Genomic DNA, 27,203 nt, shown 5'->3' with positions numbered 1-27,203 from the left:
GGAGTACTATAGACTGCCAAAAGTTATAACAAATCAAGGAGAAGAGTGTAAAAAACTGTCTGAGGAACAAAAGGCATTTTGGGTTGGCCAAACTGAACCAGGATTTCCAGGGCAAGAATCTTGATAACATTTGTGTTTGTGATCATCCTCTCCAGTCAGGTAGGTGAAATATTAGGCTAATATCTTAATTATTATTGCTCGTACGTATCTTTACCACCTATTAACTGTAGTTTGTCAAAATATTGTGCCCTTTCCTACTTACTAAGCTTTTCTGCTTTCTCTATGATTTAGAAGCTTCCATATGTTTTTTATTTCTGTGGTTTAGACAGCATACATTAGCAGAACAACATATTCAGTAGTACATTAAGAGTGCAATACAGCAATATCTTGTTTACATCTGAGTATTGCTGCACATCTGAGTAACTGACCAAATCGTGATGTAAGTGCAAATGCTCTATTCAGATCAAATATAAAATATTGGAAACATGACGACTGGAAAAGATCCAGGTGTAACATTTAATACATTTTGTGTGGCAAAATCTTCAAAGAGGAAGCGGCTTCAAAGAAAGGAAAGACAGTGTCAGTGAATGTAGTTTTGAATGTGTGTAGATGTGTTTTAGTTACAAGATCAAAGAATGACACCATACCCATGTCATAGTCCAGATCAACTCTCACACACTCAAGCTCCTGTTTAACAGGAAAACCAGACCGTTTGAACAGTCCATACTGCACACTCCAGATTCCGGTGTCAAAGAACTTGAGTCCCTTCCTTTGGTTCGATGCTGTAGTTACTCCAAGAATCCAGTATGAATTCCCTTTAACCTCCACATCCCAGCAGTGTATTCCTGAGTTATATCCCTCTGAACCCAGAACACAGAAACACTGATCAAATCTCTCCGGATTATCAGGAAGTGGTTGTTTGTTCCAGCGGTCTCTCACACTGGTCAGATCATCAGACAGGACGAGCCCTGGATGAGCCGTGTTTGGATCCAGAATCACAGGAGCTGTTGAGACACAATCAACCGGTGCTTTTATTCTAATGTTCATATAATGGATCAAGAGTGAACCGTACAATGATTATTAATTATGACACTTCTCCTAAATGTTCTAAAGATTACAGAATGTGTCATTTCCAGTGTATGTTTAAGAGCACAGATCTTCTTCAGACTCACTGTATTGGAGCCTGTCCAACAAATGTGTCCAGACTCTGAACGGCAGGTTGCCCAAGTAACGTGGCACATGAATTGAAGCTCCAGAAGGCGTCTGTGGATCCGGCTGTGAGATCTGAACTCTGGAAGAACATTCAGGAGTCAGAACTGCAGTGGCTTTGGCTTTAGAAGCAGCGAGACCAGAGACACTCACCTTTCCATTGTGACTGGAAACTTCTGCAGAACAAACACACAATTTATCAACAACAACAACTCAGTCAATCATTAACCAGTCAATCAATCCATTATCTGAAATCAGACCTTTAGAAAGCAGACATCATTGTCTTTCATTATCTCCTCTGTTTCTTTGATTTTGTGTGAAAGAGCTGAGATGTGTCTGTTGATCTCCTCCATTTTCTCCTGCATCATCAGCTTCTTTTGCTCCTCTTCTTTCCTCAGTGCAGTGATTGTAGCTTCTTCTTCATCTCTGAGAAACTGATGAAGCTTCTCAAACTGCTGTTTAATCTGATGCTCTGTGTGCTCAGCTTGAAACTGAAATCATACCACATTCACTTCAATTATCTCAATCAACACATTTTTTGTTACATGTCATTTTGAGTTAACATGCTTAGTTTACTGAATTTCTTATGCTTAGGGGGCAAACAGTAAATACAAGAGACAACCTCCATGTCTGAACAGTGTTCTGGTGCTGAGATACAGCTTCATGTTGCTATATGGTTGCTAGGGTGTGGCTACACAGTTTATTTAAAATGGTAAAAAAAATGGCATCCCTGTCTCCATGATGTTCTGATGTGGAGATATAGCCTATTCGTGTTTTTGTGAAGTTGCTAGCGTGCTCTATATGGTTGCTAGGATTTGACTATACAGTATATTGAGTGTAAATTTATAGAATATATGCCAAATCAAAAAGAGTCCAACCCTGTGTGAATCTGGTGCGCCAACATATATAGCGCAACTGCACTTATGGTGACCCGAGCTTGATTCCTGTCTCAAGGCCCTATGCTGATCCCGCTCCCCTCTCTACCCAGTACTTTCCTGTCATCTCTTCACTGTCCTGTCTCAATAATAAAATAACAAAAAATTTTGATGCAGAAATATGTATGAACGCTTTTCTTCGCAAGCACCGCTTAGTTTACAAAATTGTTTTACAAAGAAATCTGTGACATGCCTATAGATCGTTAAACATTTGTTGTTGTTGTTTTGAACTTCTATGTGACCCTGGACCAACCAGTCATATAGGTCAATTGAGAATTATACATAATCTGAAAGCTGAATAAATAAGCTTTCCACTGATGTATGGTTTGTTTGGATAGGACAATATTTGGCTGGGACTATTTGGAAATCTGGAATCTGGGGGTCAAAAAAAAAAAAAAAAAAGTTGTTCAATGATATTCTTAGCAATGCTATCTTCATAGCAAACTATCTTCATGGAACATGATCTTTACTTAATATCCTAATGATTTTTGGCATAAAAGAAAACTTGTTCATTTTGACCCATACAATATATTTTGGGCTATTGCCACACATTGTAACCTAAGATTGGTTTTGTGGTCCAGGCTCACATATATGATTACATATACTGCTGTTCATTTAAAATGAAGAGACAATTTAACCCTTTCACACGTGAGTTTAAAATATTCTAGCTGAGCCCCCAGAGTGAGTTTTTTTTTAGGCGACCGTTATTTAGAACGTATAGCCTTATTGTTTCCATGGCGACGCGTCGTGTTTGTCACCTGACACACCGCAGCCACAATAGCGCTGTATGACACATGTATCACTTTTATATAGTTTTCCCCTTTTTATTATTAATATTCACAAACGTGCCGACTGTATTATGAAATATCTGATATTCTGATTCTGAAATATGTGCAAGTAAATGTATTTGGAGGTTTAAACACTTTTATAATGAGCGTGTTAGTTGATCTATGCCGAGTGATGGGCGCCGCCATGTTAGTTCGCGCTGAATCCGAGCTGTGTGATTTACAAAACGCAAATCATCCTCTCCTCCCGAAAAACATTAAAGTAAGTCTCTGGTGAGCTTGGAGAAGAGCAGAGTAAACTTTATAGTTACCTACACAATGTATATATGATATCAATAAAACATGTCGTCAGATTACATTTGTAAGGATCATTATTGCCGCTTCCATAGACATCAGCCTGTATTTTGCTAACTATAAATGCATCGTTTTACTAGGACGTATGTGTATGTAAATGTCTGGAACCTAAAATAAGCATTATATGGTTGAAAACACTGAATAGTTGCGATAATATGACAAGCACTCAGCGCGTCCGATCTGGCTCAGAGCCAGCCAAAGCGCCAAAGCAGATTTGAATTCAGCAGCTGATCACGTGACGCGCTGAACGTTCGAATCACACCGGTGTGATCGTACGCTCCAGGGACCAGCCAAGAATGATCACACTGGTGTGATCGTACGCGTGAAAGGGTTAATGTGTCTTTATATCTTCCGCTCACATATGTTTTGACAGAAAAAAGTACAGATTTCCCTTTCAATGAAACTATGCTCATTCAAGAATGTGAATTTATTGTATGGTCCGAGCAAAAAAACATCATGCAAGTGTTCAAAATGCACAGCTGCCCTCTTTGGCTTGCTGCTAATGCTTTTAGAGTGAATTACGTAGCAAATTCCTAAATAACAGTGCGTCGTTTTGACTTTCAGTAATAGTAACGGTACGCATAAATTCGGCAAACTACGAGAGAAATATTCGTTTATCTCATAAATAATGATTTGCTTCGCTTCTGCACCCACAACTACCTTCTAACCAACATTTTTGGCACAATCCCTGTTGTTTAAACTGGGAAACAACTGATGACTGCGCGGTTTAATATTTGTTTGCACAATCGGCGGAAAAGGGCGTTTCTAGATTTTTTTTTTTTCAATCGAGCCGAATTCTGTTTAATTTGGGTTTTGGGGAAAAAACGAAAAAGGCAGTTTTCTAATTTATATGTTTATTAATTTATGTATACATAGTGATACCCCACTCCCCTTTCAAATAATTAATGGGACCGTTTCCTCACCTTGATGTGTTGAACTGTTTTCTCAAATTCCCCTTTAATATTTTCTTTGTGTTTAAGTTCCGCGTGTAAGGATTTTAGTGCTGTATCTAGCTTCTCCTAGAATTCACCAAAATTAAAATACATACACATAAAATACCAGGTGCTGAAAAAGTGCATGATATAACATCATACAAGTGATAATGAAGCAAAAATACATAGAGGAATTTTAATTTCTATTACCTTATATGATGGAACCACTTCAGTGATGGGTCTGAATTTGTGATTGTCGTGTGTTTGTGAATCTCTGCACACTAAACACACAGGCTGTTCGTCGTCCAGACAGAAGAGTTTGAGTTTCTCACTGTGTAAACTGCAGATCTCCTCAGACGTTGATGAAGGGCTCTCATTCCTCTCCTTCAGGAACGACTCACACAAGTTTTTTAACACAAGATTCGTTGGAGGATCATCTTTGGAGGATCTTCTCATGCAGATAGGACACTCCTGAATTTCCTTGGTTCTCCAGAACTGCTCAAGACACCCTTTACAAAAACTGTGACTACATGATAAAACAACAGGATCCTTGAAGATTTCATAACACACTGGACAATTAAGTTCTTCTTCAAATAGTGAATCCATCTTCACCGTTTGAGCTCCAACCATAAACTTTACTTTCACTTTCGGAATGATGCAATTAATGATGAATAGCCACGAGACTCACAAGTCTGTTCAGGAAAAAAGTCTTCTTAAAAAAATCCTTTTTAAAGAGTTTCACTTTCTTTTCAACTGATCACCTATATTTTTTGCTTTAGTCAAGACATATGGGTCTGTATGGCAGAAAGGAGTAAAAAAAAAAGTCTTGTAAAAGGGTGGAGTTTCTGATCATCTTTGGTTATGTTGGTAAGCAGATCAGAAACATCAGGATTTTTATCAGGCTAATGTGAACAAAATGCGTTGAAAATAAACAAATGAGAGGACACATGTTGATTAAAAAAAGACACAAGGCACTTTACTCGCTAATATGTATTATTTAATTTAACCAATAGGTGACAAATGAGCCCTATTTTATATAAGCAAATCAATGGATCATTGACTCACATGATTCATCAAAAAATAGAGTCGTTTACGACCTATAGCCTACAATGGGTGTGAACTGAAACGGTTTGTTTACGTAAAAGATTAGCATTGCAAATATATCCAGGCTCGCGTGGCTCATGATTCACTCTAGGCTACTAGAGAATGCGTTCATTTTAGAGTGCGGTTTGCACTTCATTTATGACTTATGAATAAAGTCTAAGTGGCAGTCTAAAATGAACAAACTCTCTACTAGAGTTAAAGTTTAGAAAATAAAGTGATTGTGTAGTTGTTGTGGCCAATTTAAACAATGTAAAAGAGAACTATAAAATAAATGTTGTAAAATGTGTAAATACATATAAAAAAACAGTACACACTGAAAGTGACATTTAACGTATGGTCAAAATCGATGATAGTGCTCACCTTGTCTCTGGTGTCTGTCTGTTGGGTATCCGTTACAGAACAAAATGAGGCAGGTCCACAGGAGTGTCAAATTCAGCTCATGGAAGGTCACAGTTCTGCTCCAACACACATACTTGTAGTTTTCAAGTAATCCTGAATACCTTGGATTACTTTGGTCCAGGTGCTTTTAATTAGGGTTGGAGCTAAACTCTGGAGGGAGGACAGTGCCCCATGGAGCTGCTCAAACTCCTTCGTCACAACCCTTTTCTGCCTGGATTACTGCTTCATGATGATTCAAAACTATCTTCTGGTATCTCATAACCAAATTCAGTGTTTTCAAGCTCACAGAAACATTGTAAAAGTTTACCTCATGGATGACGGAATATGAAAATAGATAATAAATCAGAACAGACAACTGGTTACGAAATATTAAATATTTATAAACAAATATATCACACCTACTTTAGCATTCTTACTGTCAATTAAAATTGGCATTAAACTACTCCAGTCATAAATGCTGTAATAAATTACAAAATCAGAATTAAATGTGATGAATGTAACTATTCAGAAATAAATAAATAAATAAATAAATAAATAAATAAATAAATAAATAAATAAAAACATTTTGTGATAATGAGAAAGTGACAGACAAGGCTATTTTGTGACATAACAGAATCCCCTTTAAATACAACAGAACATTAAATACTAACAGATCTCCCCTTATATTAATTGTGTGTGTGTGTGTGTGAGACAAAGCATGCTGGGAGCTAAACTAGCCTGACAAATTTGTACTTGAACAAATCAAATAATCTTACAGTAAGCTAAAAAGTGTGAGTTACTAATTCCCTAATTACTTAAGCCTACTTCACTAACAACCCCTCACTAATTACTCAAGCATTACCTTGTCAGCTTGGAGTAACTACTGGTCCATTATCTGGGTTGTTATCTTTATTATTATTCTGTGTTTAAGTTTGAAATAAACAGAACATACATGCACCCTTTGATAAAAGTAGTACCCATGTTCACACAGCAACAGAATATACGGTTGTCAGTACCGTATTTGAGTCCTTAATAAGGTTACGTTCACACACAGTGTGGTTATTTACGGGCGTGACAACCGTATTCTATAAACGGACTCACGCCCGTAAATTTTCAAGACTCACAACCGCATTCTTGGAAAAACATGCGCTGTGTGAATGAAACATGACTGGCCAACTATAGATGTCTGTCATGTTATTCAGTGCGAGAGAGCCGCTCTGCCGTACAAACGTGGGTCTACCGTGTGCTGAGTGCTTTAATTTGTAGTTTCGGTAACTTAGAGTGACGGAAAAATTAGCTGTGTGTCATCTGAAAGTTTTATATCCATGTCTCCACCGGAGCCGCTCCATCCCGTCAGTTTTGCGTTCTTCGCGTGGCTTAAATGCTCCGCTCCCCACTCAAAATTAAAAGCTGCTGTCAATTAATGATGATTTGATGGATGAACTCATGGCTAGATTGGATTTATGTCATGTCAGAAACTGGTAATACTTTCAGTCTTACGGACGTTGCCATATTTGATATTGCTTTGGTCTGTGTTGCTTGTAAGGAATACGGGCTTTACTCCTGTTGCACGTTCATACAGACAATATTCCAAAAGCGACTGTAAGCTGCTATGTGAACGGGACATTTCGAGACTCACACCTGTAAGTAAATGCGGTTGTCAATCCCAAAAACTGACAATGTGAACGTGGCCACAGTCTCAATCTGTAGCCAACATATTTGGGGGCAACATAATATTCTTAAATTAGTTTCCGCAAAGAACCCATTTGAGGTGCAAACTTCTAAAAAGACATTTTATTAGTAATGAAAAAAAGACAACATTTTAGACAGGTTACTGTTGTGTTTAGTAATTATCTGGTTATTCTTCAATTGGTCATAGTTAGCAGTAGTTCTTAATGAGTATATGTTGAATTAGCAATGATTGCATACTTAATGAGGACCTTCGTTCTAAATTATTTACTTCTTAGTTAATACTGCTTACGTATTAGTTAATAGTATTAAGTTTAGTGTTAATATAGAACTACATATTACTTCCTGCCAGAGTTAACCGTTGTGTTAACTATACTGTTCATTCATCAACTGAAAACAGCATAGACCAAAAGACAGACTGTGATTTAAGAATCAATATTGGTTAATTAAAATGAAAATCTATTAAAAATCGAGAAATCGGACAATGTTAGTCTAGCGCAACCTCTGCTTCCTGCATAGTTACTTTTTAACAGATGTATTTTCACATTTATGTGAGCACATTTATGTGCTCTCTCTTAGGTGTGAAAATAGTATTACTAATACAAATGAAGGCTATAAAAGATTCAAAATACAGTATATTTTTCATAAGAATGCCAATCACTACATTCACTTCTTTTGGCAATTCTTTGTCATCAACCAGTTTGTGAATGCAAAGATATTCAAACAACTCTTGCACGCAGCAAAACTAATGGCACGACAAGGCTCAAGAAAAGCAAACTAATGCATATAAGCATGAATACATAACCTCAGAACATACACTCTAAAAAAATGCTGGGTTAAAAACAACCCAATTTGGGTTATTTTGGCAACCCAGCGCTGGGTAAAAAAGGGACGAACCCAACGCTGGGTTGTTTTGACCCAGCAAGTTGGGTTGGATTATTGACCCAGCATGCTGGGTTGCTTTTTTTTATGGTTTAAAATTACTACACTGCTAGGCTAAAATGAACCCAAAATTGAGCTAGGCATTAAATCTACAAATCTTGATCATTATAAAGTCACTTTAACACACACAGAATGACTATCAAAAGATAAATGTTTATTAAAAACTACAACAAGAGAAAACATTCAAAAGTAACATGCATGTGAAAAGAAATGCAGAAAAAGTGGCATTAGCAGGTACTGAGTTTATAAATGAAGCACTGAATATCTGCTGACTATTTTGTCTGGTAAATTTTGTATTTTGTATAAAACTACTGTACAAAAACACTACTTTACAATAATTGTACAATTAGTTAATAGTTTCTTTCTTTTTTTTTTTTTTTAAAACACAAACTAAAAATAAAACCACAACATTAACACTGACATTATAACATTTAACACAAGCAAATGTGTGAAGTATTGTGAGCATGTGTATGAATGAATGTGAACTCCATTTCTACTGAACAACACAGAACAAGCATTTGACATTTTGTTTTTACAGACTATACACTTACGGCTTGTTTCATAGTCCATGATCACATACAGAAAATGCATCACTGCCAATTTTCATTATCTCTTTAAGATAACTGATGTGGTCATGAAGTCCCATCAGCTCAGCAAAGGCGTGCAACATCTTTGACATTATCCGGGGTGGCCTCCTCCTTTAAAACCACTGTTGCATCAGTTTGGGGGAAAGATCATTTCTCCTCTTTGTCCAGCATTCATCCCAGTCACCACTTGCTCTTCATCAGTGGCCTAAAAGAGAAAAACATTTAAAAAAGAAAACATTTAGTTCAAATGTAACCATTTTCAAACAGAGGTGCATCCAATTCTGTAAGGATGGGTAACTAGACTGTTTTATAATTTCAACCATATTGTGTGGTTGTTTATTGTCTTTGTCTACCACAGTGCTTTAGAATACTACAGTAGCAGACAACGGTAACATTTATTTTCTAAAACATAATTCCCATCAATCTTAAAAGAATGAAGCTCTCTTATGTCTCTGCCCTTTTAACCTCTACATATTTTTTTTTACCCTTAGTCAAACAAAACAAAAAAAAAAAATATGACCTTTACTTGCCTTAAACCACCTTTCCCTTTCTTATGAACGAGCTGAAAATATCACCTCCTCACATAAGCAGGATTCTGTGTCATTAACTCCAAAGTTGGTTTAGGTTCTGCAATTAAAAACACAGACATCAGTGGTTTAATTAAAATGTCATCATACGGTTCAAAATGTGAAGCAAACAAACAGGAGACAACAGAAACATGTATTTTCTACAAATAACCTGCATCAATCTCAAAAGAATTAAGTGCTCACCTATGTCTCTGGCTTTCTACATGATGTCTCTGGCTCACCTACATAAAATGTTTTTTGTTCTTAGACAAAAAAAACTGATAACATGACATTATGACCTTTACTTGCCTTAAACCGCCTTTCCCTCTCTTATGAAGAAGCTGGGAAGATCACCTCCTCACACAAGTAGGATTCTGTGTCATTAACTCCAAAGTTGGTTTGAGTTCTGCAATGAAAAACACGGACACCAATGGTTTAAATAAAATGTGAACAAGTCATCATATGGTTCAAAATGTGAAGCAAACAGGCAGAAGACAACAGAAACATGTATTTTCAAAAATAACTTACATCAATCCTGAGAATGAAGCTTTCCTATGTCTTCGGCTTTCAACATCTACAAAGACATCGTTAAGACTATTTCTGAGGCGAAAACCGCGTCAGCGTATTTTACAATAAAAGCTTTTTCCGACTTTTCCCGCGTTCCAAGTCTTAAAATACTCCCGGACACACATAATGAATGATGACTTTACATTTTTTAATCTTTACTTACCGAAAATCGTCCTTCACTCGCTTCCATCTGCAGACGCTGAGAAAATGGCCGCTTCTCGCACTTTTTGACGTACGGTGGACACGACGTGCCTGCTCTCTCTCGAGTCCGCGTTCCTAACCCAGCACCGCTGGGTTATAAATTAAGACCAGTTTTAACCCAAAATTGGGTTAAATTAACCCAACTTTCCTACCCAGCGGTCTCAACCCAGCATTTGGGTTGAAAAAACAACCCAGCGTTTTTTAGAGTGTAGGCAGGTCATTTAAAGTCAGTGGTCTGTAGTAGGACAGAAGAATCACTTACGAAACAAATTAAACAGCATAAAAGCCAAAAAGCAGATGATGCACAAGAATATGTATAGACATGTGATAGAATCCTTCTGTATGAAATTCACTACTATAGGCATTTCTGTGCCTAACACGGTTAAACTAGATCAAGTATGATTGAATGAATTAATCTATTTAGCCACCACATAACACTTTTAGAGGTTGAAGTCGTCATCGGAAGCATATTTGTGACCCTGGACCACAAAACCAGTCTTAAGTCGCTGGGGTATATTTGTAGCAATAGCCAAAAATACATTGTATGGGTCAAAATTATTGATTTTTCTTTTATGCCAAAAATCATTAGGAAATTAAGTAAAGTTCAAGTTCCATGAAGATATTTTGTTAAATTCCCACTGTAAATATATCAAAACTTAATTTTTGATTAGTAATGTGCATTGCTAAGAACTTCATTTGGACAACTTTAAAGACGATTTTCTCAATATTTTGATTTTTTTGCATCCTCAGATTCCATATACTGAAATAGTTGTATCTCAGCCAAATATTGTTCTATCCTAACAAACCATACATCAGTGGAAAGCTTACATATTCAGCTTTCTGAAGATGTTTACATCTCAGTTTCGAAAAATTGACCCTTATGACTGGTTTTGTGGTCCATGGTCACATTTGGCTTTGGCTCGGTTTAAAACCTCCTCCCTTTTTGCTTCCTTTCTTCACACTCCTCTCAAACTCATACACACCCTTTTCTCCTTTTCCTGAACTCAGTTTCATCTGGTCTCCAAGGGAATACAACATCCAACCTCAAACTTCTGACCTCTCATTCCTGTAGGTAAGTTGGACTGGAAGTAGATTAAGAGATAAAGAAGATACAGAAGAGAGATATCTGTGAAACCTTGTGGTGTTGAGCCAAGGCAATTAGATATAATCTAATGAGCAAGAGTTAACAGATATGACAGTATATAAATTAACAATTCAACTATTCCTTATATAATTATACATAACGCAATGTTGCTTTAAAATTGACAATTCATTCACCATCTGTGGCTGAGAGCTCATTTTTCTGCTCTGTTTGCATATTGTTTGTGTGAATGACGAAACAGTCATGCTGCTGAATTCTTTGGCATGTCTAATGAAAGTTCATTCATAACTTTAAAGTAGTCTGTACTCAGCAACAGTGTTCCTGAATTGGTAATCTATACAAAACATGTGTAATGAGTAATTTTGTAGCTTTCATGTCTGCCACCGTTATTGCACTGACGTCAGAGCTCTACAATGGCCAGGTGCCTCAAAAACTCAACGTTTTCATTCAGTTCTTTTTTTTTTTTTCTATCAAGCAGTTTACTGTAGTCACTTGTTTACATCACAAAAACATCTGGTTTAAGTCTAATTTCTTTTCTTTTCTAGGCTTAGTAGTTGTTGAATATTTGCTTAATGAAATCCAATACTTGTTTCTTACTAATTTTGGGATGTTGATTCCATAATGCATTTTTGCTTTCAACAACTATCTGTAAGGTGAAGAAGTCTGTATTATCGATTATTCACCAGAAACACAACAGCAAACAAAGTCAGGTTTTAACCATTTGTTCAATTCTCAGCCGATTCTCACATGTATTACTAATTCTGAAGACTTTTTTTATGCCTAATCCTGATTTTCACTTACACATATAAGAGTTTTGTTATTAGACACTCAACTTGTAAATGCAAATTAATTAAAAAAAATTCTGTGCTCGGAAATAACTCAATTTGCTTTTCAAATGGAAGAGGGAAGCTCTACAACTTGGATCTTACAAGCTACGTCAGCGACGTCTTCAGTTCCTGGTCTTGATGATGCGGTGGAAAATGAAGGTCTGTTTCCATGACCAAAAGGAAAAGCAGTGCAAAAGTACTTTACAAACAGAACATTTCCATGTCGGAACGAAATTTGGATGGACTGCAGAGATTTGAATGAGTCATGTCAACATTTTTTCTGCTGGCATTTGCATTGGGACTCAAGTAGTCCTCAAACCTAAAACGACTCACCTGCAACTTGTTTTCTGTGTGCTTCTGTTATCTCTTATTTTTTTTTTTTTGTTTTGTTTTTTTTAAGGAACTACGAATACGGATATGGCCGGAGAAGCCGATTTGGATGATTTGGAAACGGTGGAATATTTGGAGGATATGGAGGATATGGAAGATATAGAGGCTTCGAAAGCCATTGAAGCTCTTGAATCTGCTCCACCCTACCCAGGCCATCCAGCAGACTATGCAGGAAAAGACATGACCCACAACCCAGGATACAATCCATATCCCAATATTAATATAGCATACAGCTCGTACCCAGAGCCAGGAGTTAATCCAAACTATCAGAGAGGTATGTTTCTAGTTTAATTTGTTGCTTGTTGGTGCATTTCTTAACCCTCATGTTGTGTTCATTTCATTCAGACCCAGAGAGGATTTCCTATTTCCTGAAAATGGTAGTCAATGTTATTGCATTGTATTAAAACATACTGACTTTGCTCACAAAGCTTACAATTTCCCCCCAATTTTTTTCCCCCATCTTGTTACAGTTGTGTTGTTCCTAGTCAGAATTGACTGGCCAACAAAATATTGCATATAAATGCCACAATTTGTTGATAATACAGATTGTGTTATTTAGGACACCCTATTAAAAATAAATACATTAATTAATTATTTCTTCCCTTATTGAGAAGAAAATATTTTGTGGCTTCTGTGAAAATAAATAAATACATGTATACATAATAGATTTGAAGTGGATTTAAACACACATATACACTACCAGTCAAAAGTTTTTGAACTGTAAGATTTGTTTTTTTTGTTTTTTTATAAAAGTCTCTTCTGCTCACGAAGCCTGCATTTATTTGTTATCAAAAGCACAGCAAAACAGTAAAGTTATGAAATATTTGTACTATTTAAAATAACTGTTTTCTATTTAAATATATTTTAAATTAAATGTATTTCTGTGATTTCAAAGCTGAATTTTTAGCATTTTTACTCCAGTCACATGATCCTTCAGAAATCATTCTAATATGCTGATTTGCTGTTCAAGAAAGTTATTACTATTATTATTATTATTATTATTATCAATCCAAAGATCAGCATTTATCTAAAATAAAAAGATTTTTTAACATTATACGAGGATGCTTTAAATTAATCAAAAATGATGATAAAGACATTTATATTGTTGCAAAAGATTTCTGTTTCAGATAAATGCTGTTCTTCTGGACTTTCTATTAATCAAAGAAAGCTGAAAAGAATCTACTCAGCTGTTTTCAACATAATAAAAATAAATAAATAAATAAATTCAATTTTAAAATATATTCAAATAGAAAACAGTTATTTTAAATAGTAAAATTTTACTGTTTTTGTTGTACATTGGATCAAATAAATGCAGGCTTGGAGAGCAGAAGAGACTTCTTTGAAATCTTACTGTTTAAAAACTTTTGACTGGTAGTGTACATCTGTAGTAGCTCATTATTATTCATGAGAAGGCGTGGTCATTACATTCTAAATCACAAGCACTTGAGTGGTTGCTTGATCATATCAGACACACACAAACATTAACCTTCATGATCTATAGATTAGATTTGAAATGTTGGCACTTATAAAAATGAGAGCAATAAATATGGTTTCATTGTGTACAATTATTATAATCATGTCTTTTTACTCAAAATAAAATTTTGATCACGATATACAACGGCATGTTGACAACTGAGATCAATTATGGCTGTTTGAGTCTTGAAATATGTACCGTCAGTGACCGCTTTTACTGCTTCAAAATCTTTTTCTATAGCTCCAAACCAAGGGATGTATCCTCAAGTTAACAGTAAGTTGAAAAGTATTAATTAATTATCACTTACTGTCTTATTTATTGCCAATGACTGGTATTAGTGCAATGAAACTCTTTTAAAAATGTTTTTAAAGGTCCAAACCCTGGGATGTATCCTCAAGTGCCAAGTAAGTTTTCAATTATTAACTTCAAACAGTTATTTCAACAGATAGCCCCGCAAATTACTTAATACGGTTTTATCTATTGTCAGCCCTAGTAAGAAAGCAAGAGATTTAAAATGCATTTATTTTTACTGATATAAAAATTGTAATTAAACTTTATTTGGAGTACTGCTTGTGCATAATGTACATTTCTTAATATTAAGCCTAAAATATGTTTTAATGTCACTACTGATGAGGATTGTACAATCTTTAAATAATATTGGTCTTTAAATGCAAAATATTTTAAGTGTACCTTAAGTATACTTGCAACAGTTCCAATCAAATATACTTAAAGTATCTTTAGTTGGACTTCAGCACTACTTCCATACAATTAAAGTGCATTAAGTACAAAATTAGTTGTTAGTATACCAGTTTAGTATAAGTTCGAATGCAGGGTGTTTTTATTAAGTGCATAATATGTAAATGTTTTGTAGTATAACTAGCATGAACAAAAAATTATTTTAAATACATTTTAGTATATTTATTTTTCACTAGGGAGTCACTGATGTCAGTGCAATAACACTCTTTTAAAATCTTTTCTAAAGGTCCAAACCCTGGGATGTATCCTCAAACAACCAGTAAGTTACAGTATTCAGTAGTACAGTACAGTTGATCAGTCTCAGACTCTTAGCTCAGTAGGCTCTTCAAAAACTTCAAAAACAACCAAAAAGAAAATCCCAAACCCATAATACTTTGGGTAATCACAAAAACATTAAGATATTCAATGAAGCCTGAGAGGTTTCTGTTTCTCCTCTGAAAGTCCAGGTAACCAAAGCTTAGAAGATCCAAAAAAAGGCCATAAGGCACTGTAAAATCAAGTCAAGTCAAGTCGAACTTTATTTCCGCTACATGTGTGGACATACAGTGGAATGAAGTGTCGTGTCTCGCAGGACCACGGTGCTACATAAATAAACATAAATATGAACATACATACATTGAATCAAACATTAAATCCAAGTCTTGTGAAGAGACGCAAGTTGGATTAAACCACTCGATTCATGTGGTCTCCTTTTATGAGGCCTTATGACCTTTTTGGATCAGGTTTTGGTTACCTGGACCTTTAAAGGAGTGACAGAACCTCTTAGGTTTCATTAAGTTTTATGCGTTTGGAACGACATAAGGGTTAGTAAATGATGACACAGTTTTCACTTTTGGGGGAGTAATAATACTACTACTACATTCCATTCAAAGCTGTATGTGAGTTATTAAGGTGGCTTGAGAAAGCCAACTTACTGAAATGCTATTTAAACTTCTTCTTCTTCTTTTCTTCTGAGACTAAATTTTCTGACTCTATCCTAGGGCTTTAACTCTACAAACTCCAAACTTCAAACTGATCTTCAAGATCTTCAAACTGATCTGACTCGAGTTGTTGTATCTTTTCTAACTGATCGCATTTACAGTTTTCCTAAAAATGACGAATAAAACTGGGGGAAAATTCCATAGATTTATATTGACGGAATGTTCAAATGACACTTGACTATTCACACTCCAACTGTCAAAACTCCCAGAATCCCTTGAGACTCAGTCAAGCTTCCCTTCTATGTACTATTTCTAATCCATTCAAACTCATTTAATCAATCTATCTACATGTCTATTACTAGCCAAGTCTAGCAACTAGAATCATGCTAGTAGCTTGCAAATCATGCTAATAACACACTAAAACATGCAAGCAACATGCTAAACATGTTAGAAACATGCTAGCAACATGCTAGTGACTTGCTAATCGTGCTTGAAACATTCTAGAAACATGCTAGTAGCTTGCTAATCATGCCAGAAACATGCTGGTAACTTGATAATCATGTTAGTAACATCCTAATCATGCTAACAACATGGTAACATGCTAACGAAATGCTAATCATGTTAGAAACATGCTAACAACATGCTAGTAACTTGCTAATCATGCATCATGCTAGAAACATGTTAGCAACATGCTAGTAACTTGTCAATCATGCTAGAAACATGTTAACAACATGCTGATCTATCTATCTATCTATCTATCTATCTATCTATCTATCTCTTTAAAACTACTTTAAACTTCAAATTACTTCAAACTGAAAACCTTCAAACTTCTAGCTTTTAAAACTTTTTCTAACTTAATGTTTTAGCTTTCTCAAGCCAGCTTCAAAGTTTGTCTTGACAAACCTTTTCTCTAGTTCAACTTGATATCTCAAACTTCCAAAACCCAATCCACAGCCTGATGTTCAAATGATGACCTATAAAGAAAGAAAAATGACAATGCTACTGTTAAGCTGTTTGACTGTCAATACCATTTCTCCTGGCAAACAATAAATTATGCTATACACAATGGTAGAACTGGTTCAGCAGCTTTTCTTTTTATCAGGATCATGTATTGTGTTTTTGTGCATTGCAGCCGTAACAACCACAGTGATGCTCCCCAGCCTGCGTGATTTACCCGCACAAACCATGTGCCCTCACTGTAAGCACCAAGTGATCACTATAACAGATCACTACTCTGGACTCATGGCCTGGCTGGCCTGCGGCTGTCTTGCCCTCATTGGGTAAAATTTCTCCTTACACCTTTATAATTTCATAAAACTTACTACAAACTCTTAAAAATAAGGGTTGGTTCTGTGAAGATCCTTTAATGTTTCACTAAAAGGTTCTTTCGAGAACCAAAAATGGTTCTTCTATGGCATCTCTGTGAAAAAAATTCTAAACTTTTTGAATCTTTATTTTTAGGAGTATTTAACACTTTACACAGTTGAATTAAAGAAGTTCACTTTCAGAATGAAAATTTTCTGATAATTTACTCACCCCCATGTCATTCAAGATGTTCATGTCTTTCTTTCTTCAGCTGCAAAGAAAACAAGTTTTTGGAGGAAAACATTACAGGAATTTTCTCCATATAGTGGACTTCAGTGGTGGCCAACAGGTTGAAGGTCTAAACTGCAGTTTCAATGCAGCTTCAAAGGGCTCCACACAATCCCAGCCGAGGAATAAGGGTCTTATTTAGCAAAACGATCAGTCATTTTCTAGAATAGATATATATATATATATATATATATATATATATATACAAATTTATATACATTTTAACCACAAATGCTCATCTTGCAATAGCTCTGCAATGCATATCTGCATCTTCAAGCATTGTGTAATCACGTTAGAAAAGTCATGCACGGTTAGTTCTGTTCCAAAAGGTAGGGTAGAGCAAAAAACGCCATCTCATTTTCTCCTAAAACTTCAAAATCGTCCAACACTGTTGTTTTACCTTTTTTTGTAAAAGGCTGATTTTCTTTGCACATTCGCCTTGTGAACACTGAATCAGTACTTCCGCCTACATGCAAATCAAGCATCTGTGGTTAAAAAGTATGTACATTTTTATTTTTCTTAGAAAATTACCAATCGTTTGGTTAGATAAGACTCTTATTCCTTGGCTGGGATTGTGTAGAGCCCTTTGAAGCTGCAGTTTGGACCTTCAAACCATTGGGCACCATTGAAGTCCACTATATGGAGAAAATTACTGGAATGTTTTTCTCAAAAAAATAAAAAATAAATAAATAAAATAAAAATAATAATAATAATAATTTCTTTGCGACTGAAGAAAGAAAGACCTGAACATCCTGAATGACATGGGGGTGAGTAAATTATCAGGAAATTGATCCTCTAAAGCTGCTCTGTGCCTGCTTAAAATCCAGTGTAAAGATGCAACTAAATTATCGCATCTCAAGCTTTAGTACCAAATGTAGACTGTAAAAAACTATTTGTTGAGTCCACTTAAAATAATTTGTTACCCCGCTGCCTTCAAATTTTAAGTTCAGTCAACTCAAAAAAAGTTGAACTTGAACACCTTACACTTAAACTCAGTGTGTGAGTTGATTCAACTTACAATTTTAAGGCAGCTGGGTAACAAACACAGCTTTTAAGTTCAGTCAATTTGAATATCTAAGTTGTCACTTAGTACAACTTAACATTTCAAGTTGACTAAACTTATTTGAGTTGACTGAAGGTAAAAATTTAAGGCAGCAGGGTTACAAATTATTTTAAGCTGACTTATTTTTATTTTTATTTTTTTGTACATTGTAGTTTTGATTTCTGTGTAAATGCATTTATGCCTCCTTCTGAGCAGCATTAAACAGTCTAATTAGACACCTAAATGCCACTTCAGAAGTGCTTCTGTGCCACATTTTTAGACAGAATACACCATATGAGTGCATTTTTACAATAAAATACCAATCTTTCAACTTCAGAATTTCAGATTTTATTTCCAATTAGCTGTTTCTTTGTTATTAATTTCAAAATGTACTTACAGTTCCTTAGTGTAAATTGTTTCTACACCAGTTTTTTTTTTTTTTTTTTTTTTTTTTTTTTTTCTTTCAGCATAGGCTTGCAGAGTTTCAATGTGAATAAAAGTTATGCAAAACATAGGCTTTTGTCTTGCAATATTGCCAGCAGACACCAAGACCACAGAAGCAGAGAAAAATAGCAGCAGTTAGTGGATGTCAATAGGACAAGCAGTGATTGATTGAGTCTCATGCATCTTCTGCAGGTGCTGGCCGTGCTGTCTAGCACCTTTCTGGATGGACTCATGTAAAGATGTTGAGCATCGCTGCCCAAACTGCAACAACATCTTGTCTTTCTACAAGCGCCTGTGATCTGGATTCAAACATGTCCCATTTTAATGGGTATAAGATGAAGGAATGTGTCTGAATTTCATTTCACAGTACACTTAACCTATGCAACGTTAAACTCCAACACAGGTTTGTAAGAAAAGTGATTTCAAATAATTACCTTCATCAATTAACTGAATGTAACAATTATGACACAGGTAGTAAGACTATATGGTAAGTGTTTACATTGTATGAAATATTTATTTAAATACGTACGAATATAAATACTGTATGAAATAGAACTGAACACTCAACTCTGGCTGTAAATGTAGATCACAGCTATGTCTCAGAGTCTGAAGATTGTATTGTAACTTAAGTATGAGCTTTTATAGCAAATAAGTAAACTAACATAGCTTTGATGTCAATGTTGTTAATATAAGTTAAAATTTTAACATTTATATGCTCATAATGTAATATATTGCTATGGCACGCAACTCTACTGTAATCTTCATCTCTAAGCCTCAACATTTCATTATAATCCTCTTTTAAATTAAGGGTTTTAGGGTTAACAATTATTATTGTCATTAAATGAACCTTATTAGATGGTTTAAAGAAATCAAACTAATGAAGTAAATCGTTCCTAAAATTGAATTAGTGAACCTTACTGAAGTTAACAGCTCAACAGTCGTTTTGATTCTGACCAGTTATCTGTTGTTCAATTTCCTGTAATTTCAGCTCTTTTCACAAGAGAGATTTACGGGACAGCCTTAGTGAATACTTTGATCACATTCACAAATAAAATAATAAATGTTTCTTGATTTCAAGAGGCAAAAGAAACTGAAATGCTCTGTATAAAAAAACAAGGCTGTGTGAAATTGCATAACAACTGTTTCATGTACATGGATTCATGTAAACTTTAATCTAATTTGTACATCATTTGCTCTGTAAACCATATGACCAGTAAGAATAATTTGTCAGCAGTGTAGTATCTAAAATCATTTTACATTCTATATTAAAAATGTATATACTACAACTGTGTGCCTGCAATCTATACAATAAACAATAGAGGGCGTAGTAAACTACTTTAAAAAGCAAGTCGCTCTGTTGCACACAGAGTGGAAATAATGCGATTTTAATTGCACTGATAAAAATGTAATGTCATATCTTGCTGTTGTTACAATGCCGTTATTGTAATTTTAAACCAAAATGATTTAAAATATGTTTTGGTAACTGAAATAAAGCTGAAATAAAATAGATGAAAACTTAAGTAATAAAAATCACTAACTGAAATTATTATCAGATTAATTACTGAAATATGCAACTAATAATCTAAACTAAATAAAATGACAAAAGCACATAAAATTACTAAAACTCAAATGAAAACTGAAGAGAGCATAACAAAATTAAAAGAACCAAACTCAAGACTTTCAATTACTTAATTTCTTTAAAATACTATGATGCACTCAATGTATGTGTAGAAGACAACAGTGTCTTTCCTTCCTCAACACACACATTTGATGAAATTAAATAATAAACCACAATCTGTTATGGTTTACAATCAGAATGCATGTAGTGTTGCAAAAAATGTGGTTCTGTAGCTGTATTAGTATGGGCTAAATGATGATAAGCCTCACATCATCAGCTTTCAATTTAACCAGCTGACTGTCTTCAAACTATGAGAATGATCAAAAAATGAAGTATCGTCTTTATTATTATCACTGTTCTTTTTCATTATTGCTCCGCATAGTCCACAAGGAAATTTTATCACCAGTTTTGGTGCCCCATAAAACCGTTATGATGGAAGGAGTGAAAGAGAAATGGCGGGGAGAGGCTGTGTGTGCGTTTGAGCCACAAGGGGAATGGTGGCCACCACTCTGCCGCTTGCAATACTAATTAATCAAACTGTGTCAGGCAGAGAGGTGTAGAAAGGCATGAGGTGAGAGAGATTACTGTGCCAGCAGACTCACACTGCTGAACCGCATGAACCCAATGAACCAGACTCACAACGGCCGATGCCGTACGAGCTGAAGATGGAGCGCATGTGGCATTAAAGCAGATAAGCAGGCGTTGAACGCCCTCATGACACTTAAGAGCTATCGCACCCCAAGGGAGGACAACAAAGACTTCTAATGTCTTCCTGATGGATACCTTTTTGAAACTTATTTAACACACCTGTATTTTTAAAAATAAAGGTTCTTTGATGTTGATGGTTCCATTAAGAACCTTTAACATCCATGAAATCTTCTCATGGCACAAAAGTTTCTTTATAGAGGAAATTATTAATAGATTATTACAAATGGTTCTTTCAAGAACCATCTACTGGAAGGTTCTCTGGGGAACTAAAATGGTTTTTCTCTGACGTTGCTTTATTTTTTCGAGTGTACAAACAACTGCAACCGCTCACATTTTCAGAGGTTTTTGTTCTAGTATTTTTTTCCCCTTTCATTTATTTGCTCTACACAGGCTTTAAAAAGTCTTTTTGTCCTGAGATACAAAACCCAGTACTTTAATGTGCCAGGTCTAAACTTTCAGAAGAAATTTCAAAATGTGTTCAGATTTGTCAAGATGACAAGGTCAGGTATCAAAAGTTTGTATGAACTCAAAGATTTTGGCATGAACTCTAATATTTCTCATCAAATACTTCTGATACCAAATGTCCATTGATTTTATAGCACTACAGACTGTAAGAAATAAATCCGTAAAATAACAGAAAACAGTTCTGGCAGCTCAGGACATTATTCATTAATTTGGACATTTTCATTACTCTAAAACTCAAATGCAGTGTAAATTTCAAAATGCAGGTAAAACACCTAAATAATACAGAAATGTATGCAAAATATTCACTTAGATAATGGCTCAATGGTGTCCATTGATTTCTATTACAATGCATATCTTTAAGGGCCCAAAAGGAGTTTTACCTTATGCAAAACATTAGAAATCTAAAAACTCTAAATAATGTCAACAAAATGCTCAGATCTTTGTTTTGGAAATAAATCCAAATTAGTGCATATTTAATTTGATAATGCTTAATTTGCTAATTTAAACAACATTTCAGAAAATTGTAATTCCTTTTATTATACAATGTGCACTATTTTTGCTTGCTTTTTTTTTTTTTTTTTTTTTTTAGATTAAGATTGGAATATGTTTTACAAGAAAATACAATTTCAGTCTTTCTGCTTTAAAATTTCACATTCAGTTTAGTGTTACTTGTTGTTTGTGAAATTTATTAGTAAAATTTACTTTTACAGTGAAAACAATTGGTGTAGGATTTTCTTTAAATAATCTTAAATAATCTTAAACAGCACCACATTAAATTGAACTCAAAATTTTGAAGTAGAAAGATGGAAACAGCAGTTTATTGTAAAATATACTCAAATAATATTTCATTTACAACTTATGTACTTTAATATATAGTACATAGTAGGCATGTAACAATATCAAAATCTCACAATACGATAATATCACAATATGAAGTCCACGATACAATATTACTGCAATACTTAAAAAAAAGGAAGTCAGACTAATTAAAATATAATAATAATAACAACAGTTTTATATTATTGTTATTCCTATGACAGTTATAGTCATACACTGTAAAAAAAAAAAAAAAAATAAATAAAAATAAAAAAAAATAACTGCACTGTAATATAAATAAAAAAAAATATATTTCATATATTATTTTTGCTTTACACTACAGTAGAGAAATTACAATACTTCTTTCCTAATTTCTACACTTGAAAGATATATTTTGAATTTGGCCTGCAGTAACATTACCCATCTAATCTGTTATATAGTTGTCAGCAATTCATATTGCACTTCTAAGCTTTTATTTTGACGGAAACAACAGTAGAGCTTTTATTTTGACAGAAAACTCCAGCTTCAGTAAAAAAAAAAAGGCTTACAAAAATGCATTTCACTACAAATCTAGTGACACATTGTAATCACCTTCCACGAAAATAAAGTGTAACTGGTGTTGCCGTTGTGTTCTCAAACGCATGTTAAACTCACAGCACATGCAATAAACGAGTACACTGCATTTGCTGTGAACTGAGCCGTTCAGAGGCGTGGAAAACACCAGATCACAAGCTGATCACCTGAAGGAAGCGAAAACAGACTTGAAAGAATTAAACCATGTTGTACTTTCAGTAAGTTCAGATGTTGTGTTGCTGGATATAATAATGAACATAGTGGTCTTTTACTCCCGACATCTGAGCTTCTGAAGATGCAGTGGATTACGTTTGTTTGTGAAGGGAATGCGCCTCCCGATCTACATATATCCATCTATGTTCGCACGAATCCAGCTTCACCTACAGCAGAAGTGAGTATAAGGGGTTTTTTTATGAATCTTTGCGATCACCTTTTGTAATAATGTGCTAGTTAGCAAGTTTAGCGGCTAAACGCGGCTAAAGTAAATAGGCTTGTCTCTCCACAGAGAGAAGAGAGGGGCAGGGTGAGCGGAGACCATTTGCGTTTAAAGCAGCCTCGACCAGAATGAGATGATTTTTGCAGAGCTCATTTTGACAAGGTAAAAAGGGTATTGTTTTACACAAGCATTGAGAATTTTTAACCAAAGTATATTATAGACTTTTCATTAAGACACTAAAGAATCGTATCAACTTGTAGAAAATTCGCTTCCCATGACCCCTTTAAAGAACTTTTATGTTAGAATAAGACGTTTATTTTAAAAGTATATTTTAAAAACTACACTTTTGGCCTGTTAGACCTATCATTTCATATCGTCATGTGACCACGATAATATCGAGAGTTTTGCTATCACGATACAACGATATTGATAATATTGATACATCCCTAGTACATAGTGTTCAGATTTTAGTAGAAACATCTAAGGGCAAAGTTACCAAAATTAATCATAACCATTAAGTCTCCTGAGCTATGAAAGGTGAACATATGGGCAATAAACGTTCTTCCCGGCGAGCTCACAGGTGTCCATGCATCTGCTGCACATGTTCATCGGCAGACAGGTGCTGCAGGCTCACTGCAGGGAACAGGAGAGAAAGGCGGCCCTTCTGACTGATTTCCCGTCAATGAACATCCATTTGTGTCCCCCGATTCAGAAAATGAATCAAAGGAAAAGCTGGAGGGGGAGACATTCAGGGCTCTGTTTAGAGCTTCAAATCTGTCTGACAAACCCCACACCACTTCACTTTGTAGCAAAGACAAAAGCAAAAAAGGCTCATTTATCTTTCATTAGTGGAGTTTGCCAAGCTAAACATCACTATCAATAATGCTCATATTAAGGATTTTAAACACGTCTATTTGAAATGATGCATTTTGCTCCAATGTACCAAGACTGATTGGATTTACAAGCAATAGTGTCAACAACAAAAAATATGTGACATGTTTTTTCCTCCCTTTAAGGCAAAACACTTTAATGAAATATTTTATTTCATGCACCAGTCAAATTTGAGCTTTTAAGCTATTTTGCTTCCATAACTTATGTACAAAATTAAAATACAAAATGTAAGTGTTTTATTTTATTAGTGTTTTACTTTTATCTATTTGTGTCTGTAGATTTCAATTACAAAATGTACCTTAAAGGCCTTCGCTTTTCCTCGTGCAAAAACCTAACATTGGCTTTATCCAGTGTTTAGATTTTTGTTTTGGAAACAAATGCAAATTAGTGCATATTCAATTCAATAATGAATAATTTGCATACTTAAACATTGGTAATACAAAACAAATGTCTTCATGTACTGTGACTAATGAACTGAAGAATGCTGATATCTGTTAGTTACATTTTTTACCCTATTCACCTATGGGGTCTTGCTTTTAACATGGATGAGCTTATTTATTTTGCTTATACTATATAGTTTAATATTCGTATTTAGTCTTGGGTGTACTGACTGCATTTGTTTCTAAATAAGATAAGAAAGTACAGTGAGGTGAGCCAGAAAAGGCATACAGTAAGGAAATGAAAGTGACCTGCCACTGCTCTCTTCCCTTTTAATAAATATCACATGTCCTCTTCTTCCTCCATCCCTCGCTCTTTGATGTTAAACCGGACCTCGAAAACAAGGTTCCTTTAAAACAAACGCCTTTCATGCCTGGCTAGTGTCAGATATAATCACTCTATAATCAAGCCTTATCATTTCATCCCTCAAAGCAATGCATTGCCGGGGCCTCGCGTGTGGCCAGAGGGGCCCGCGGCTCAAAGAAAGCCCCCCGGGGGACATGAAACGCTGCGTACGGAGCTGCACTGTTTTAACTGTAACATCCTCACATGTGGGAGGCGGTGACCTTTTGCTTGCTCCTTTCATAGAGAGGGATGAGGGGCAACACAGAGGTCTCCTGCAACTGTAAACAACCACCACATGATGACACACACACACACACATTACTAATATCTTCACATGTACTGTACTGTACAGGTACCGAGATAATATTATGCATGACTGAAATGACATTTGTACCCAACCATCTGTGCTAATATACATACAGAATGTAAACCAAAAACGCTACACCAACTCTTCATGTCATTTTTCATTCTAACTTTTTACACGATATGTCAATGACAAGTAATGCATATTGTAGTGTTTCAGAAAGTATATAAAATACTAGATGCTGAAAAAAATGTTAAACTCACCAGCATTATGCTAGGATGCAGTGCTGGGTAGTAACAGATTACAGATTACATGTAATCTAGATTACGTAATCAAATTCCAAATGATCGGTCATTTTTTTCGGAAAATAAAAATTTGTATACTTTTTAAGCACAAAAGCTTGTGTTGCACTGGCTCTGGGAACGTGCGTTCACGATGCTACGAATTAGTGATGGGTCGTTCTTGAATGATTCGTTCATTTTGAACGAATCTTTAATGTGACTCGGGAAGAACGAGTCGTTTCGGGGAGTGATTCGTTCAGTCGCGCATGCACAACATCCTATTAGGTTCTGTACTGGAATTAGTTCATTTGTTTCGAGTCTTCGGGTTTTTCGAACTGAACTAATCAATTCTTTTTCCGGCTCACACTGCATTGGTTAAGCTTATGGGGCTGTCACGTGATGAATCAACGACTCGAACCTGAAAACTTGTCAGATAAGAGGTGAGGTAAGCTAATCATAGACTAAAGACCCAGGTAAACAATGAATTAATCTTTTCTGTTTCTCATAGCATTACAGTTTTGTCTTGTTTGTAGTGTGATCAACGTTTGTGTAAGCAGTAGATGTGTTAGGGAAGTAACGTACCATTTTAATTATATTTTGCCAAAATTAACGAAATGAACAAAATGACTCGAAAAACGATTTGTTCATTTTGCTGAACGAGACTCAAAGGTCAGAGTCGGTAAAATGATCCGAACTTCCCATCACTACTACAAATCACATGTAAGTTCATCGTCTGTGTACTGAGTATGGCGAAAAACTCTTATTTTCTCCTACAACTTCAGAATCGTCGGACATCGTTGTACCTTACTGTTTGTAAAAAGCGTTTCACTTACTTGCACTAGTCTTTGCCAGTTCACTTTGTAAACACTGTAGTTCTGCCTACGTTCGGCGTGACCTTTCGACGTGATTTAATAGTACGTAGCGTCATGAACATGCATCCCAGAACCTGTGCTACACAAGCTTTTTGTGCTTCAAAAGTATACAATTTTTTATTTTCCGAAAAAAATAACAGATCGTTTTGCTAGATAAGACCTTTCTTCCTCAGCTGGGATTGTTCAGAGCCCTTTGAAGCTGCATTTAAACTACATTTTGGAAGTTCAAAATCGGGGCACCAATCAAGTCCATTATATGAAGAAAAATCCTGAAATGTTTTCCTCAAAAACCATAATTTTTTTACGACTGAAGACAGAAAGACATGAACATCTTGGATGACAAGGGGGTGAGTAAATTATTTGTGAATTGTTGTCCTGGAAGTGGACTTCTCCTTTAAGGAACCAATTAACAAAGAAACTACAAAAGATCATAAAACCGTAATTTCAAAATAAGAGTCCAAAACACAACAGGGTCTATTTTTAGGCTCTCTAGATATGGTTTAGGAACCTCATTCAATATAATTCGGTGGGATTTTCCCACCATATTTTTATTTGCCAGGCAAAACTGCAAAAGTAAGTTTGAAGTAAGCTTCTAGTAAGGATCCCAAATAAAATCAAGTTTTATCGGATTTAGTCAACCTGGTCTCATGACGAAAGCG

General features: G+C 35.2%; 2 protein-coding genes across 5 annotated transcripts; one reads left to right on the top strand and one right to left on the bottom strand.

Moving 5' to 3' along the window:
* Positions 1–264: 264 nt before the first annotated feature.
* On the bottom strand, positions 265–4,836 carry LOC127157424 (nuclear factor 7, ovary). The gene is made up of 6 exons (XM_051100671.1): positions 4,426–4,836; positions 4,207–4,302; positions 1,470–1,700; positions 1,363–1,385; positions 1,173–1,291; positions 265–1,004 (listed from the first exon to the last, which is right to left on the bottom strand). The coding sequence occupies exons 1-6, from the start codon at positions 4,819–4,821 to the stop codon at positions 517–519; spliced, it is 1,353 nt and encodes a 450-aa protein (XP_050956628.1). The 5' UTR covers positions 4,822–4,836; the 3' UTR covers positions 265–516.
* Positions 4,837–7,269: 2,433 nt separating this feature from the next.
* On the top strand, positions 7,270–20,048 carry LOC127157423 (lipopolysaccharide-induced tumor necrosis factor-alpha factor homolog). 4 transcript variants are annotated; one of them, XM_051100668.1, is made up of 8 exons: positions 7,270–7,340; positions 11,258–11,321; positions 12,579–12,842; positions 14,283–14,315; positions 14,414–14,446; positions 15,025–15,057; positions 16,851–16,998; positions 18,990–20,048. In XM_051100668.1, exons 3-8 carry the CDS (start codon positions 12,596–12,598, stop codon positions 19,093–19,095), a joined length of 600 nt encoding a protein of 199 aa, XP_050956625.1. In that variant the 5' UTR covers positions 7,270–7,340; positions 11,258–11,321; positions 12,579–12,595; the 3' UTR covers positions 19,096–20,048. The 4 variants fall into 4 exon arrangements, with proteins under 4 accessions (XP_050956625.1, XP_050956626.1, XP_050956624.1 ...); XM_051100669.1 differs by lacking the exon at positions 7,270–7,340 and having other exon boundaries at positions 11,222–11,317; XM_051100667.1 differs by lacking the exon at positions 7,270–7,340 and having other exon boundaries at positions 11,222–11,321.
* Positions 20,049–27,203: the final 7,155 nt, after the last annotated feature.

The sequence above is a fragment of the Labeo rohita genome, unplaced genomic scaffold (genome assembly GCF_022985175.1).
Source record: "Labeo rohita strain BAU-BD-2019 unplaced genomic scaffold, IGBB_LRoh.1.0 scaffold_107, whole genome shotgun sequence".
Classification (NCBI taxonomy): Eukaryota; Metazoa; Chordata; class Actinopteri; order Cypriniformes; family Cyprinidae; genus Labeo; species Labeo rohita.
This window is presented reverse-complemented; position numbering and strand designations above follow the sequence as displayed.